The sequence below is a fragment of the Electrona antarctica genome, assembly GCF_951216825.1.
Source record: "Electrona antarctica genome assembly, chromosome: 20".
NCBI lineage: Eukaryota > Metazoa > Chordata > Actinopteri > Myctophiformes > Myctophidae > Electrona > Electrona antarctica.
In genome coordinates this window covers 23,018,597-23,032,838 of record NC_136801.1, presented here as the reverse complement: position 1 = coordinate 23,032,838, position 14,242 = coordinate 23,018,597, and the positions used below count along the sequence as shown (strand labels likewise).

The following is a 14,242-nucleotide window of genomic DNA, read 5'->3' as shown; positions in this document are numbered from 1 at the left end:
ACAACATCCTGATGAAGTTGATGTTGCTGCCATATCATTGTAATTCCGCAAGAATAGACAGAATTGACAACATCCTGATGAAGTTGATGTTGCTGCCAGATCATTGTAATTCCGCAAGAATAGACAGAATTGACAACATCCTGATGAAGTTGATGTTGATGTTGCTGCCATCTCATTGTAATTCCGCAAGAATAGACAGAATTGACAACATCCTGATGAAGTTGATGTTGCTGCCATATCATTGTAATTCCTCAAGAATAGACAGAATTGACAACATCCTGATGAAGTTGATGTTGCTGCCAGATCATTGTAATTCCGCAAGAATAGACAGAATTGACAACATCCTGATGAAGTTGATGTTGATGTTGCTGCCATCTCATTGTAAAACTGTTACTGTGCTATTTAGTGTGGTACGAGGTGTATTTCCGTAGGAATTTCTTTGCTAAAATAGATTTTTGCTGTTTTGGCTTTCATAGGGACCAAACTGTCAGAAGATGATGGGGTTCAAATTTTCCCAATCCCCACCCCATATCTGGGGGGTCATATATATTTGGGACCTCCCATAATAGTACGCCAGACAATTAATGTCCAATTTTAGGGTTGTTTTATAGGTTTTAAAATATTCTGAGTTGATTTCTTACACTTTGAAAGTAGCCAGAATAATCTTTTTCTGACTTTTGGTTGGGGTCTTTCTTCACCCGGGACGCCCAGACTCATCTCAGTACTCATTACATTCCTCGCTCTGCTCCTGTTCCAGAACCATGTCAAATTAGATAATAATTGAAGCATTAAAAGTTTTTGTAGCTGGCCACTGATTACAAAAATGAGTAGTAGCTAATACCAGGGGTCTTCCACAGGGGTCCGGGACTAGTTTTGCCCCTAATCTTGCACCCATTTATGTGATTTGCAAGTATTTTGAATATTATTAGAAATATTGTGTATGTTTATATGTACTTGCAAGTTGCGTTTATGTATTGTACTTTGATAGTTTATTAGTATTCTACCATTATGGTTGACAGGTGTTACTGCAGGGAATGAAGGTATTGCAACTTCTCACTTTGGGCATGCAGAACGTGTCCATTTATTTCACACACTGAACTCACACTAACAATACACACACACCCTCTTAAAGAGCCCATGGTCAATTATACCTGCAATACATTATTTGTAGGATCTATTCATCTTCTTCATCATCATCTTGAAGGAACATCATCATCAAGGCAGGTTATTGTTTGAGCATCTGCACCGTCCCTTGCAACCTGCTTTGCAACCACATTTGATGAGCTCAAGTACTGCCTTTGGAGCAGGGAGGGCAAGACACCTGACTGGAACATACCCTCCACTCTCTGAATTCCATCCACTAGACCTGTACGTGCCCGTCGGCCACCTGCCTACTTGAGAACGATGCAACTTTGGAACCTAATAATTCCTGTTGTCAACTTCAACATAGTTGACAACAGCACCTGTTTTAACTGTCTGTGTCCCACATGGAGATCTCTGTTGTATCTGCCTGTCTGCCTGTGTCTGAAGAGGGCAAACTGACCGACTGTGAAAAGTGGATTCCCACTGAGGCGATTCCCAGAGCAGCCTCAATTAGCAGAGCCTCAATTGGCTGAGGCAGAGGCTGGCAATTGCACAGGTGAGGGGATTCCCACTGGCAGAGCCTGACCAGAGCCTTTTGTGGTGGTTCTGGAGAACCGTGGGTCCACTCTACTCGATACCGGGAACTGCACTCCCTGCAGGAGTGTGGGCCATGTGTGTCAAATGTGAAGTCGGTGGGGCAAACGGTTGTTGAGTTACGTGCATTACAACCGTACACACATGCACGCAGACACACAGAGACGTGCATCCCTTGATGAAGTTATCATATATGACAACCAGCGTGAAAGAGCTGTCCCTTGAGAAATACTCAAGCAGTCCTTGGCCTAACACATGTCAGCTTCCTCTTGGTCGATGATGCAGATAGGAGTTCCTTGATGGACATGGTGAGATTCATCTCTGGATGGATTTCGTATTCTACAGATGAAGTTGCTCTCTTCTGTCGAGTCTTATTCTTTAAAGACTGATCCATGTACTGATCAAAGACAATGCGTCCCTCATCATAGCCAGCCATCATCGTTTTGATGCGTTTGTTGAATGCATCCTGAAGATCTGCCAGCTTCAGCATGGTTGGTGTCTTCTTCATACTCTGAAGCACACCCATGGTGTCAACTATCAGAACTTTGACAGGCTGTGGGATACCTGGAAGATCTTCCTGCATCAGATCAGGCTCTGGGACAACTTCAAGAGGCTCTGCCTTGGCATCTTCTACTGGATGCATCAGACTGGCTTTGTCTGAGGGAATGTACAGACTGGTTGTTTTGACGCCTCGTACCACACTAATCCGTACTAATAACTTTATTTGTATAGCACTTTTCAAGTTTACAAAGTGTACATAATACATAAACAGGCAATTCAAATCAACAATGGAAACAAAAAAAATGAAAAACAAGATAAAAAAGAGAAAGCAGGAACTAGCTCATTAAAAGCTTTTCTATAAGGCTTTGTACTATTCATACTGTACTGTACTATTTGTATTGTACTGTACTATTTGTACTGTACTGTACTATCCGTGCTGTACTGTACTATTTGTACTGTACTGTGCTGTACTATTCATACTGTACTATTTGCACTGTACTATTCGTGCTGTACTGTACTATTTGTACTGTACTGTGCTGTACTATTCATACTGTACTATTTGTACTGTACTATTCGTACTGTACTATTTGTACTGTACTGTGCTGTACTATTTGTACTGTACTATCCGTGCTGTACTGTACTATTTGTACTGTACTGTGCTGTACTATTCATACTGTACTATTTGTACTGTACTATTCGTGCTGTACTGTACTAGTTGTGCTGTGCTGTACTATTCGTACTGTACATACTGTAGTACTATGTACTCTACTCTACTGTACTGCGTTGTACTACCATTGCTTCTGCAGTGGGCAATAGGTGTGTGCGCCGCCCAACAGTGCCACCCCAGGGCACATAGCGCTACTGCAGCTGTCCGTACTGAAACCAACATACATACACGGGGACAGACAGACATAGCTGCGTATTGGAGCAGTTGGGCACCGCTCAAAAAGCGGTGCTACCTCGCTGTTACAATATTAACTCTTCTGATGACTTTTAAAGTTACGATTGCCATATTAGTTATAGGCAATTTTGCTTCCCGTTCATTTGGGGTGAATTTTGGGGGTTTCGTTCGGGTTTGTGGTTCACCACAACTTTTAGTGTGAGTTTACTGGAGTTTCATATGTTGAAATACTCTTAAATAACGTTTTTTTTTTCTTATAAGTGACTGGCGTAATGCAACTGAATAAACAAATCACGTCATTTAGGAGTTATCTAGTGCACATTGATTGTGAAATGAGCTGGCAAGTATGTGTGCAAAAATACACCAGCGTCTTAATTTTCTCCGTAGGCTCTAGCTCTGGTCCATAGCTCTAATGCCGTTGCATTAGAGCTATGCTACTGTCTGCTTCCTGCCCTCGCATGAAATGCAGACCAGCCTCTCGACTGTAGCGAAAATAAAAAGAACGTTTTCGCCACTCGCCACCAATACAAAGATGTTTTCGGTAATTAGAAAGACTACGGTAACACTTAGACTACTTTCTGCGGTGGACCCACTCTGAGGCCCCCACCACACCTACACAAAGATGTTTCCTTTATTTGTATTTTTTTTTCAGCACAGTATAAAAAACAATACAGTGAACATATAAATATAAGAAGGGTAAAGTGCTAGACTGAGGCAAAAAAGCCCAAGGGGCTTATACGAGAAGAAATATAGAATATCCAGAATACATGATTGCAGTATATAAAACAAGAACAAAACGACAACAAAAAAACAACATGATTAGAATACTTGGTTATCTACAGTACATGATTAGAGAAAAGAAAATATGATACAAAGAAATATAATTAAGTGATCTGGTCAATTAAGTGGGTCCTAAACTTATATTTGAAATTATTTAATTAAGTAGAATTTGATGAGATTCCTTCTGGTGAAGAAAACCTTTTCTGGCCAAAAAGTGCATTTTATACGTGTGGTGGGGGGCTCAGAGTGTCTACTGTTAAAAACGTAGGCTCAGACTCTGGTGTAAGTAGAAACATAATTGTGATCTTTTATAGAGCTAGTATAGAGTCGATTGTAAGGTATGGTATCACCAGTCGGTTTGGAAACCCAATGGTAAAGTACAAATCTGAAATCCTTAGTTTGGCCAAAATGGCAGGGAAGATCATGGGTATGTCTACACCTCCCATCACCCCCCAGGTCATCTATGAGCAGGCCACCATTGGGCAGGCTAAAAAAAAACTACTCTTTAAACTGAGTATAGTTTAATGCCATCAGGTAGGAGGTACGGGGTCCATGCAAGCATTCCTTTGTCCCTAATCTCTGTCAATCACACTCCTTAACAGAGTCCTTGCAGAGGGCAGACAGGGTAGGGGTAGAAGGTGCTGCTCTTTTTTTGCACTAGGTATGCTGGTGTTTTATTGATATACTGTACGAATCACTGTGTACATTTACTGTCTTGTATTGTATTTATGTGTGGTGTCTTTGTGTCCAAGACAAATGTCTCTCCTGGGAGACAAAATAAAGTAACCTTGAACAGACTCATTGTTACAACTAACTTTTTTTTTGTTTCTTTTCTTTCTTTCTTTAGTTACACTAATATGGATGTGAGAAGTATTGTGAGAGAAATGCATAGGCTATGCTGCACCGCTGGCAACGGTACCCAGTCTAGACAGAGCAATTTTGATGAATTTGGGGAAAGTAGACTAGAGAAGTTCTTATAATAGATAATTATGTCTTAATATCAGACCCTGCAGTCATACAACATGCATTGCAAATACTTCTGTGTTCACTATAAATGACTGTAGAAACCACACAGCCTACAGCACTGATGCCCATTTGGGTGTCTGTGTCTCTCTCTCTCTCTCAGTAGTGTCTAGAAAAATCAGACCAGTCTGAAGCGAGTGGTGCAACAGCACCCCCTATTGGTACTCTAAACATCGGGACATAGGTTAGGACATAGGGACATTCCTGTTCAAAATTAGTTCTCACAGATGTAGTGTACCCAGATATTGTAGGCCGTCCTGTAATCCTTGTAGTTGTTACACCATCGTTTACAATCATGGGATATGATTGTAATGGATAAGGTCTGGTCATTGTTGGGTGATAATTCACCGACATAATTTAATTATATCCCGACAATGACCACCTAGGCAGACATTATCCTGCTTATTTCATGGCTACTGAATATATTAATACATTTTTCCCAAAACACGACAAAAACGATCCATAAGTGTCTCACTGGCCATGTCTGCCCAGCTGCAGCACTGTCGGAAAACAAGGAAGAAAACAATGTTTTCATGTTGGAAACGGCAGTATCAAGCGGGGCGCAGCAGGTGCTCCGAGGGTTTGATTAACAGACCACTGTTTTCAGCTATTTAGTACCATCAGAATCAAGCATTCAACCAAGCCATGTAATAAGTAAGGGATAATATCTGGGTAGGTGGTCATTGCCGGGAGATAATTCAGCGACAGGGAGTTTAGCTACCGAGGCGAAGTCGGTGAATTATATCCCGACCCAAAACCAAAACACAACAAAAAAACAACCATGCTGTTTTCGTGCTCATACCCAGCCAGGCAGGCACCAACCCAGCCACCCACCCAGCCACCCACACACACATCTCCGTAAGGGAGTGGTTGCACCACTCAAAAATGTATTCCATAAGTAAGTTTGCGCTTGCTGCATCTGCCCAGCTGCAGGGCTGGAGCACTGTTGGAAAACAAGGAAGTGAGTTGATCAAATAAAAATCCATTTCCGGGTAGTCGGGTACTGCGTTGTCTATTTCTCTCTGAAATGTTTTCAAAAACATTGTGTGTCACTAGTGTGTTTGTGTGTGTTTACATGGCTGTCATGTTGGAAACGGCAGTAAATCAAGCGGGGCGCAGCTGGTGCTCAGAGGGTTTGATTAGGCAGCGGTCTGTTATAGAGCGGAGCGGTCATTATCAAGAAATAACTCACCGCTGAATTCAGTGATTGACCAATCAGAATCAAGCATTCAACCAAGCCATGTAATAAGTTGGTATAATGTATGTTGTATATCTATGAGACGTGATCAGACGTGTGCAGCATCGGTGTACTTGTATGATTAATTAAATAAAAAACAAATGTCATGTTTTTTATTTCTCAAGTTGATTAACAACATCAGCCCTATTACAACAGTGTTGTGCCTTGTGAAAATAGCAGATCTACAAGCTCAAAAATGCAACACACTGATTTGTTGATTTATCAATCGGTTAATTTATCAACTTACTGATTTAACCTTTCATAATTGAATAATAGATAGTTTTATTAACTGTAGCACTCCTAGATCAGCGGTTCCCAAAGTGGGGTCCGCGGACCCCTAGGGGTACGCGACGCATAGCCAGGGGGTACCCGAAATAATTCCCCAAAAAAAAGCTTTAACTTTTTTTAACATTAAAATCATGTTTATCTACGCGGTCATTTCTGCCAAGTTGCGCAATAAACGTATTTTTTGTGGTGTTCATTGTGTTTCTCCCATGTTTGCTTTGGGCCAATAGCTGACATGATTACTAAAACTACAACATCAGTCAACCTGTCGTGACCCCAAACAGTAACAGCAGGACGCATGCTGCAGAAACAACAAAAAGACTCAGGACACTTGAAAGGTTTCTGCGGCCGCTTCAGATGAGGGGGTACCTGGAAAAATGTCTACCCCAAAAGGGGTACCTGGTCCAAAAAAGTTTGGGAACCCCTGTCCTAGATGGTTGTTCTCTTCTTTACAGGTTGGGAAGGTTACATAGTACTGTTGCTGATAAACTATAGTACCCAAGACCAACAGTCTTGACTAATCTCTCAAGAACAAATCCACATATATGTACTAAAGAAAACTTTGCATGGATGCACCTGGGACGTATCCTCAGTGATGTATCCCAAGGTCAATTGGGGGTTTCGGGTCTCTCGAACATCATACCCATAGGCGGCTGGTGGATTTTACCTTTGGGTAGGCTAGAATTGCGTGGGGGGGGGGGGGGGGAACTCTCGCAAATGTATTTATTTATTTATTTCCCCCAGATGGTCTAACAATGAGTTACTTTGACCAATTTATTACCAATCTCGTACACCATTGCTCATGAAAGCAACACCCTTGACCCAATTATAGACACTGCATCTAGCTTTTAATTAAAGTTCCCCGGGCATTGTTTTGGGTCTTTTTCTCAAGTCTCGAGTCAGTGTGGAGATTACCCGGCGGTGTTGCTGCCCCTCCTCCCGGCTCATGGCTCTTCACAGACGGCACAGAGACAGCAGCCACTCCGCTGAACGTGTCAGTGTTGCTGCAGTGGTGGGAACTGTGAACCGTGCGGGCACTGGTGGTGCTGCTGAGTGCTGACAGCCGAGCCGACTCACAGCTTCTTTTTAGTTCTGAATTACTTTATCTTTGCCTTGAAAAAGACCGTAGGGCGTAGGCTATATCATTTGCGTTTTGCTGTTTTCCAAAACAAACTAGTGCGCGCTACTGTTTGCTACAAAGCGACTGGAAGGAAGAGGTTTACAGAAAGGCTACCAACTACAAGTAGCCAATCATATGACCCGATCAGCGATCACCAGGGGGCAGCGACAACACACACACACACACACACACACACACACACACACAATAGCCTTCTCTATAATGCTGCGCACATATATTATATATATTTAAAAAATACCCAGCAACATTTTTGGGAAGGCTAAGCCTTCCCTAGCCTTACATACCCGCCGCCTATGATCATACCCCTAACTCAGGTGAACGCAAGTCCTGACTTGCGTCCCAGTAGCTACCCTCGATCAGTCCCATTAGGGAATGACCAAGGCCACACTTTCCGTTGCTCCGGAACTACTCGACCGGGAGAAATAGATCTACAAGCTCATAGCGCTGCACCGAGTGCCGCGCTACGAGCTTGTAGGTCTGCTATTTTTTTGAAAAATCGTGAAATGTGGTGCAAATCTTTGAATATATTTTCTTTCAGAGCGAACGTTTTTAACTCAAATCTTTACTTCTGGGGAAGTCCCTGGAACAACATATTTTCAGATGGGGGTAGGTGGCCAATTACATTTTTGAAGGTCTTTGACATGAAAATGTTTGAGAATGACCGACAGAAACACAAGGTTTTCAGAAAACTGTCAGGCTTCAGGCCTAAATGGGTTAAAGTTCTTATTCAATTGCTTTGTTTCAGACCAGTGTGTGGAGTCCAGACTGCAGGTGAAGATGAACTCTCCAGGTTCGGCCATGGACGTTTCTATTAAACAAGAGGAACCTGAAGACATCTCTATTAAAGAGGAGGAACCTGAAGACATCTCTATTAAAGAGGAGGAACCTGAAGACATTTATCTTAAACAGGAACCACAGCTCAGTAAGTTTAATGTGCTTTCTTTTCTTCCTCTATTTTTTCTGTTCTGTTATACGGCTGTCAGAATGTCTTATTTTCACTATAATCATACTATCATATAATCATACTAATCTTGGCACAAAACCTCATGACAATGATAATATCCCGGAATGTTTAGCCGTCATTACAACATCTCTCTAAAAAAAGTAAACATCCTCTCATCTGAGAATAGAGTGTTAGTTCACAGATGGTTAGTTCACTGACAATAGATAACCTCGCGTCACCAGACTTTTCTCCTTGGAGGAAAGTTTCAAACTCTGAAGCCTGGTTTTGAGTTTCCAGAACCACCTGTGACAATACTTGTTTACTTGGTCTTAGTAGGTGATAACTATGTACATGAACGATGGACTATATATATATATATATATATATATATATATATATAATTTATATTAAAACAAAATATTTTATTTTTTTCTCCTAGACATCCTGCACATGGTTGTGTGTAAAGAGGAGGTTTCTCCTGAACAGGAGAGAAGTCCCAGTCTGCTCCAGGTGGAACCAGAGCCTCCACAGGAAGACGAGGAGCAACTTCAAACATCAGAGGAGCCTGGTGGGTCAATGTTGACATTACTAGCAGTGAAAAAGGAAGTTGATAAAGACATCTCTCCACACTGCTCGGAAGTTGAAGTTAGACTTGAATCTGACACAGAAGTCACTGAAGACAGTGATGTTTGGGGGGAGGCAAGTGCAGGTGTCCACACTGGAGAAAAAACATTCCAGTGTAAACTGTGTAACAAGTGTTTCAACCATTCAGATCGTCTCAAGGCACACCAGCGTATCCACACTGGAGGGAAACCTTTCCACTGTAAACATTGGGACGAGAGTTTCAATCAGTCAGGTTTTGTAAAGGCACAGCAGCGTATCCACACTGGAGAAAAACATTTCTACTGTAAACATTGTGACAAGAGTTTCGGTCGGTCAAGTCACCTTAAGAGACACCAGCGTGTCCACACTAGAGAAAAACCAGCTTTCCAATGTAAACATTGTGACAAGAGTTTCACTAATTCAAGTCAGCTGCAGACACACCAGCATGTCCACACCAGAGAAAAACCTTTCCACTGTGAATATTGTGACAATAGTTTCAGTCAATTAGGTCACCTGCATACACACCAGCGTATCCACACTAGAGAAAAACCTTTCCAATGTAAACATTGTGACAAGAGTTTCACTAATTCAAGTCAGCTGCAGACACACCAGCATGTCCACACCAGAGAAAAACCTTTCCACTGTGAATATAGAGGGTATGCGCATGCATAAAGTGAATGGCAGATCGAGTGGCAAAGTCGAGTGACAAAGTGAATACATGTTTAAAGTAATTTAATGCAATCAAATAGGACTTTTCTGTTTGGATGTATGTATGGGTTATGAAGGCCAGAAAGTCTTTTTTTGCCACTCAGTAGGCATTCCCGCATAAGTTCCGGGTATGATGATGATGTCACGTGCATACCCTCTATTGCAGGGTTCCCCAATTCATTTTCCTCAAGGGCCATATTTTGACTAGGGTACCAGGCTGGGGGCCGAGTCCGCACGCGCAAGGTCAAGGTCTTGCCCTGAAAATTTATTTTCAACTAAATGTATTTTAGCAACTTAGTCTTAGTGTTACTTTTAGTAGCAAATTCTGATTTAAGCTCAGTCTTTGAACAATCCATTGAACTTTAGGCCTGCCTAGGCTACTTAAACTATCTAGTCTTAGCCAACTAAAAATGAACACTGTCATAAAATAAACTAAAACATAATTGCTCAGACTCTTCAACAAAGATGGCAAAAACAAACATGCTTTGTTCTGTACTTATACATACAATTGTATAGTACAAAACACTGAAGTCCTTAAACCAGAAACCTATAACGCTAACCCTATAAACCCTGAGGTAAGTGGGGAACATTCAGTCCAGTGTCCCAGGTTGCTAGTAGTGTTTGACCTATTGAGAGACTGGTTTATGGGGTTGGGGGAGATGTTCTCGTCTCAGCTTTTCATTTTCGGGCCAAAATACACTGGCAAAAAAACACTTTAATTCACTGATCAATGTCTTATCTGCAACCGCAAAACTATCCATTTGGCTGAGCTGAAGGAACCGGGCGCAGGAGGTGGGCTGTGTGGACCCGGTGCTCATAATGACTGGACTTATAAAAGCACGGCTCGGAGTAGAACACTCTTATTATATGATGGACAATCTCAATGCGATGTAAAGTGGGAAATTGAGGGAGTTTTGTGTACAGTGGGAGATCATGATGAGCTGCTATTCTCTTTCTGATTGTTTTTTTTGGGAAGATGGCTGTCTTACTGTAACTTGTTCCCCTTTTGCTCAAACCTAAGTTAGACATGTAGTCGAGGGTATGTAAATGGCTTGTATCACCCAGCAGTGCTTAATAAAGGACTCTTTAAAATAAAATAAAAATCTCTCGCTCTCTCTCTCCCACCCCTCCCCCCCTATAGTCCCGGTCTGAGAGGTGTGCAATGGTTCACTTATTTGTGTTTCACATGGCTAGTGGCTGGCTACTGTTGTGAGTGGCGAACCAGTGACGCCCCAATGTGGCCCCAAAGATCTCCACCCCCGAGCGTCTCAGTAACGAGGACATAATGCTTGTGTGACATAAAACGTGTGTTACTGTACTACTGTTTTAAATTTACAATTCCAATTTACAATTTAGGCATTTAGCAGACGCTCTTAATCCGGCAAGGTATGGGGATACGGGCGCGCCCCGATCCGCACGTACAGGAATGGTTATTTTTGATGATGATAGCGGCCCGCCACCTCTCTCAATCCTTCCACGGACGGAGAAAGGGAGGACAGGCTGGACAGGCATACGGTGCCAGTCCAAAGAGGTCAAAGTGGCTATATTTCAACGTCTCAGTGGAGCCGGTTGAAGTACATTGACCACGCATGTATACTGCATTCTAACATTTAACCCCTTGCGTCCCGGTATTCCATACGGGCTCATGCAGGCGAAACAATGTGATAATTGTATGCTATGACCTGACCAGTCTCTTCACGAGAGTTTGCGCAGTGCACATACAAGTGGGAAAGCAGCTATAAATCTCTGCCTCATAAAAGCCATAGATTAAAAGTTGCGAGTGTTTATATATCTTCCCCTGTATACCTCAATCCCCGACGCCTCATACAAGTGAGCTCGGGACGAGCGGACACGTGGGAGGCATAAGGAGTCTCCCGTGCCGGCTTTGATGCCCGCGCCGGGACTTTACGCACACTGCATAAACTTGTGATTGTGAACGCAATACAGATAGGATAGTTTTAAGGTTATAATCAGGGTCGCTCCTGATAGCCTCATACAAGCAGGCTATCAGTGGCGGGTAACGGAGTGTGTGTACTGTATACAGTGTGGTAGTATTGTGTCGCACAAATGGTGTGTCTCCGGGCTACAGAATGAGTCAAACGTGTTATAGCATAATATTATAAGTTATTAATGGCATATTTAATGAAACATAATATTGTGTGCACGTCACACAACAGCTCTGTAGGGGAGCTATACAGTACTACGATGTACAGGTATGGACGGAAGCCACTTGTAATGGGTTTATCTTTTGAAGAGGTGTTTTGAACACCTTAGCTACTAGTGATTTGTAGCACAGCTATATTGAGACGAAGATACGTCAGGGAAAGTCCTGGCATACTGGGCTACTATACTGCTTAGCAAACAGGAGTAGACCAGTGTTCAGGCGGAGAGGGTGATGAGAGCCAGCTCTCTTTTACAGCTACCCACCCCCGCCAGCCTACCTAGGCTATTTCAGTGTGTATTCCTTGTCCAGAAAGAGAGAGAGAGATATAAACAATTAAGGTTCCTTTTCAAGCAAAAAAGTAAACACAGTAAAAAGACTTTCACTAATGCTTTATTGTAGAACTTTACACAAATGCAATGTAATTATTCTTCAGTTGTGGAAAAAGTACACATGTTTTTACTTGAGTAAAAGTATCAATACTGCAATGTAGAACTACTTTGATTGTAATTCAACATTTACTTGAGTAAAAGTAAAACATAATTGGTATCAAAATGTACTTAAAGGTGCCAGGGGGTGGACACCAGTTTTGGTCCTGGGTGCCACTTTTCCCATTATAAAACAAATAAAGAAAATGTAATTATATTGTGCATGTCATGTGCATGTCATCACCTGCACACCATATTAGAGGAATTTTCAAAAACATGGATTCAAAAAAGAATATAAAATATTTTTGCTCGTCTTAACGTCCCTGGCAATCCGTGCATAGTTAGATTCAGCTCGTCTTAACGCCCCTGGCACTTATACTTAACATACCAAAAGTAGAAAATACACTTTATGCATAATGTATGATTTAACGTTTTCAATCTTTTGTAAACAGCAGATCTACATTTCCACAACTCTCTATCTCTCTCTCTCTCTATATATATATATATATAATGTGTATATATTTAAATTGTATTGTATTGTATTATTTAAATGCCAAAACGCGATGATGCGCGGTTTTCATGCCTGGAAAAGCCAAAACGCGATGATGCGTGTTTTTCATGCCTGGAAAGGCCAAAACGTGATGATGCGCGTTTTTCATGCATGGAAAGGACAAAACATGATGATGCGCACTTTTCATGCCTGGAAAGGCCAAAACGCGATGATGCGCGTTTTTCATGCCTGGAAAGGCCAAAACGCGATGATGCGCGTTTTTCATGCCTGTGTGGTATCTAGTGGAACCACATTTCATTAATATGGCATAATAATGTTAAACTAGACATAGACTAAATTGTTTTACATCTAAACTTGGAGGCCTGACCAACAGGACGTGTTTAGACAGACGTATAGGCACCAGTTCACAGCTTGCATGCTATGGTAAATAGCTATTGATCTCTTGTTGATGGTGAGTAGGCGGCCAGGGGGACACGAGGGCCAAGAGGACACACTGCGCGTTTTTCATGCCTGGAAAGGCCAAAACACGATGATGCGCATTTTTCATGTCTGGAAAGGCCAAAGCGTGATGATGTGCGTTTTTCATGCATGGAAAGGACAAAACATGTTGATGCGCGTTTTTCATGCCTGGAAAGGCCAAAACGCGCTGATGCGCATTTTTCATGTCTGGAAAGGCCAAAGCGTGATGATGCGCGTTTTTCATGTCTGGAAAGGCCAAAGCGTGATGATGCGCATTTTTCATGTCTGGAAAGGCCAAAGCGCGATGATGCACGTTTTTCATGCCTGGAAAGGCCAAAACGCGATGATGCGCATTTTTCATGTCTGGAAAGGCCAAAGCGCGATGATGCGCGTTTTTCATGCATGGAAAGGACAAAACACGATGATGCGCACTTTTCATGCCTGGAAAGGCCAAAACGCGATGATGCGCGTTTTTCATGCCTGGAAAGGCCAAAATGCGATGATGCACGTTTTTCATGCCTGTGTGGTATCTAGTGGAACCACATTTCATTAATATGGCATAATAATGTTAATGTGTATGTGTGTAATGAGAATCGCCTGAAGAAGTTATGTAACCTTGAATTCTGTCTGTCTCTGTAACCATTTTAATTGAACCACTTTTCATGCCTGGAAAGGCCAAAACGCCAAGATGCGCTTTTTTCATCGCTAGAAAGGTCAAAACGCCACGATGCGCTTTTTTCATCGCTAGAAAGGTCAAAACGCCACGATGCGCTTTTTTCATGTCTGGAAAGGCCAAAACGCGATGATGCGCGTTTTTCATGCCTGGAAAGGCCAAAACGCGATGATGCGCATTTTTCATGTCTGGAAAGGCCAAAGCGCGATGA

General features: G+C 42.2%; 1 protein-coding gene across 2 annotated transcripts in view; it reads left to right on the top strand.

Moving 5' to 3' along the window:
- The window catches only part of LOC306913017 (uncharacterized protein), a 28,738-nt gene extending 18,690 nt beyond the window's left edge, over nt 1-10,048 (top strand). For both annotated transcript variants that reach the window (XM_079489514.1, XM_079489512.1), the window contains 2 exons: nt 8,291-8,467; nt 8,928-10,048. In XM_079489514.1, coding sequence (XP_079345640.1) covers nt 8,291-8,467; nt 8,928-9,763 — 1,013 coding nt within the window. In that variant the 3' untranslated portion in view covers nt 9,764-10,048. The remainder of the gene's footprint in view (nt 1-8,290; nt 8,468-8,927) is intronic.
- Nucleotides 10,049-14,242: the final 4,194 nt, after the last annotated feature.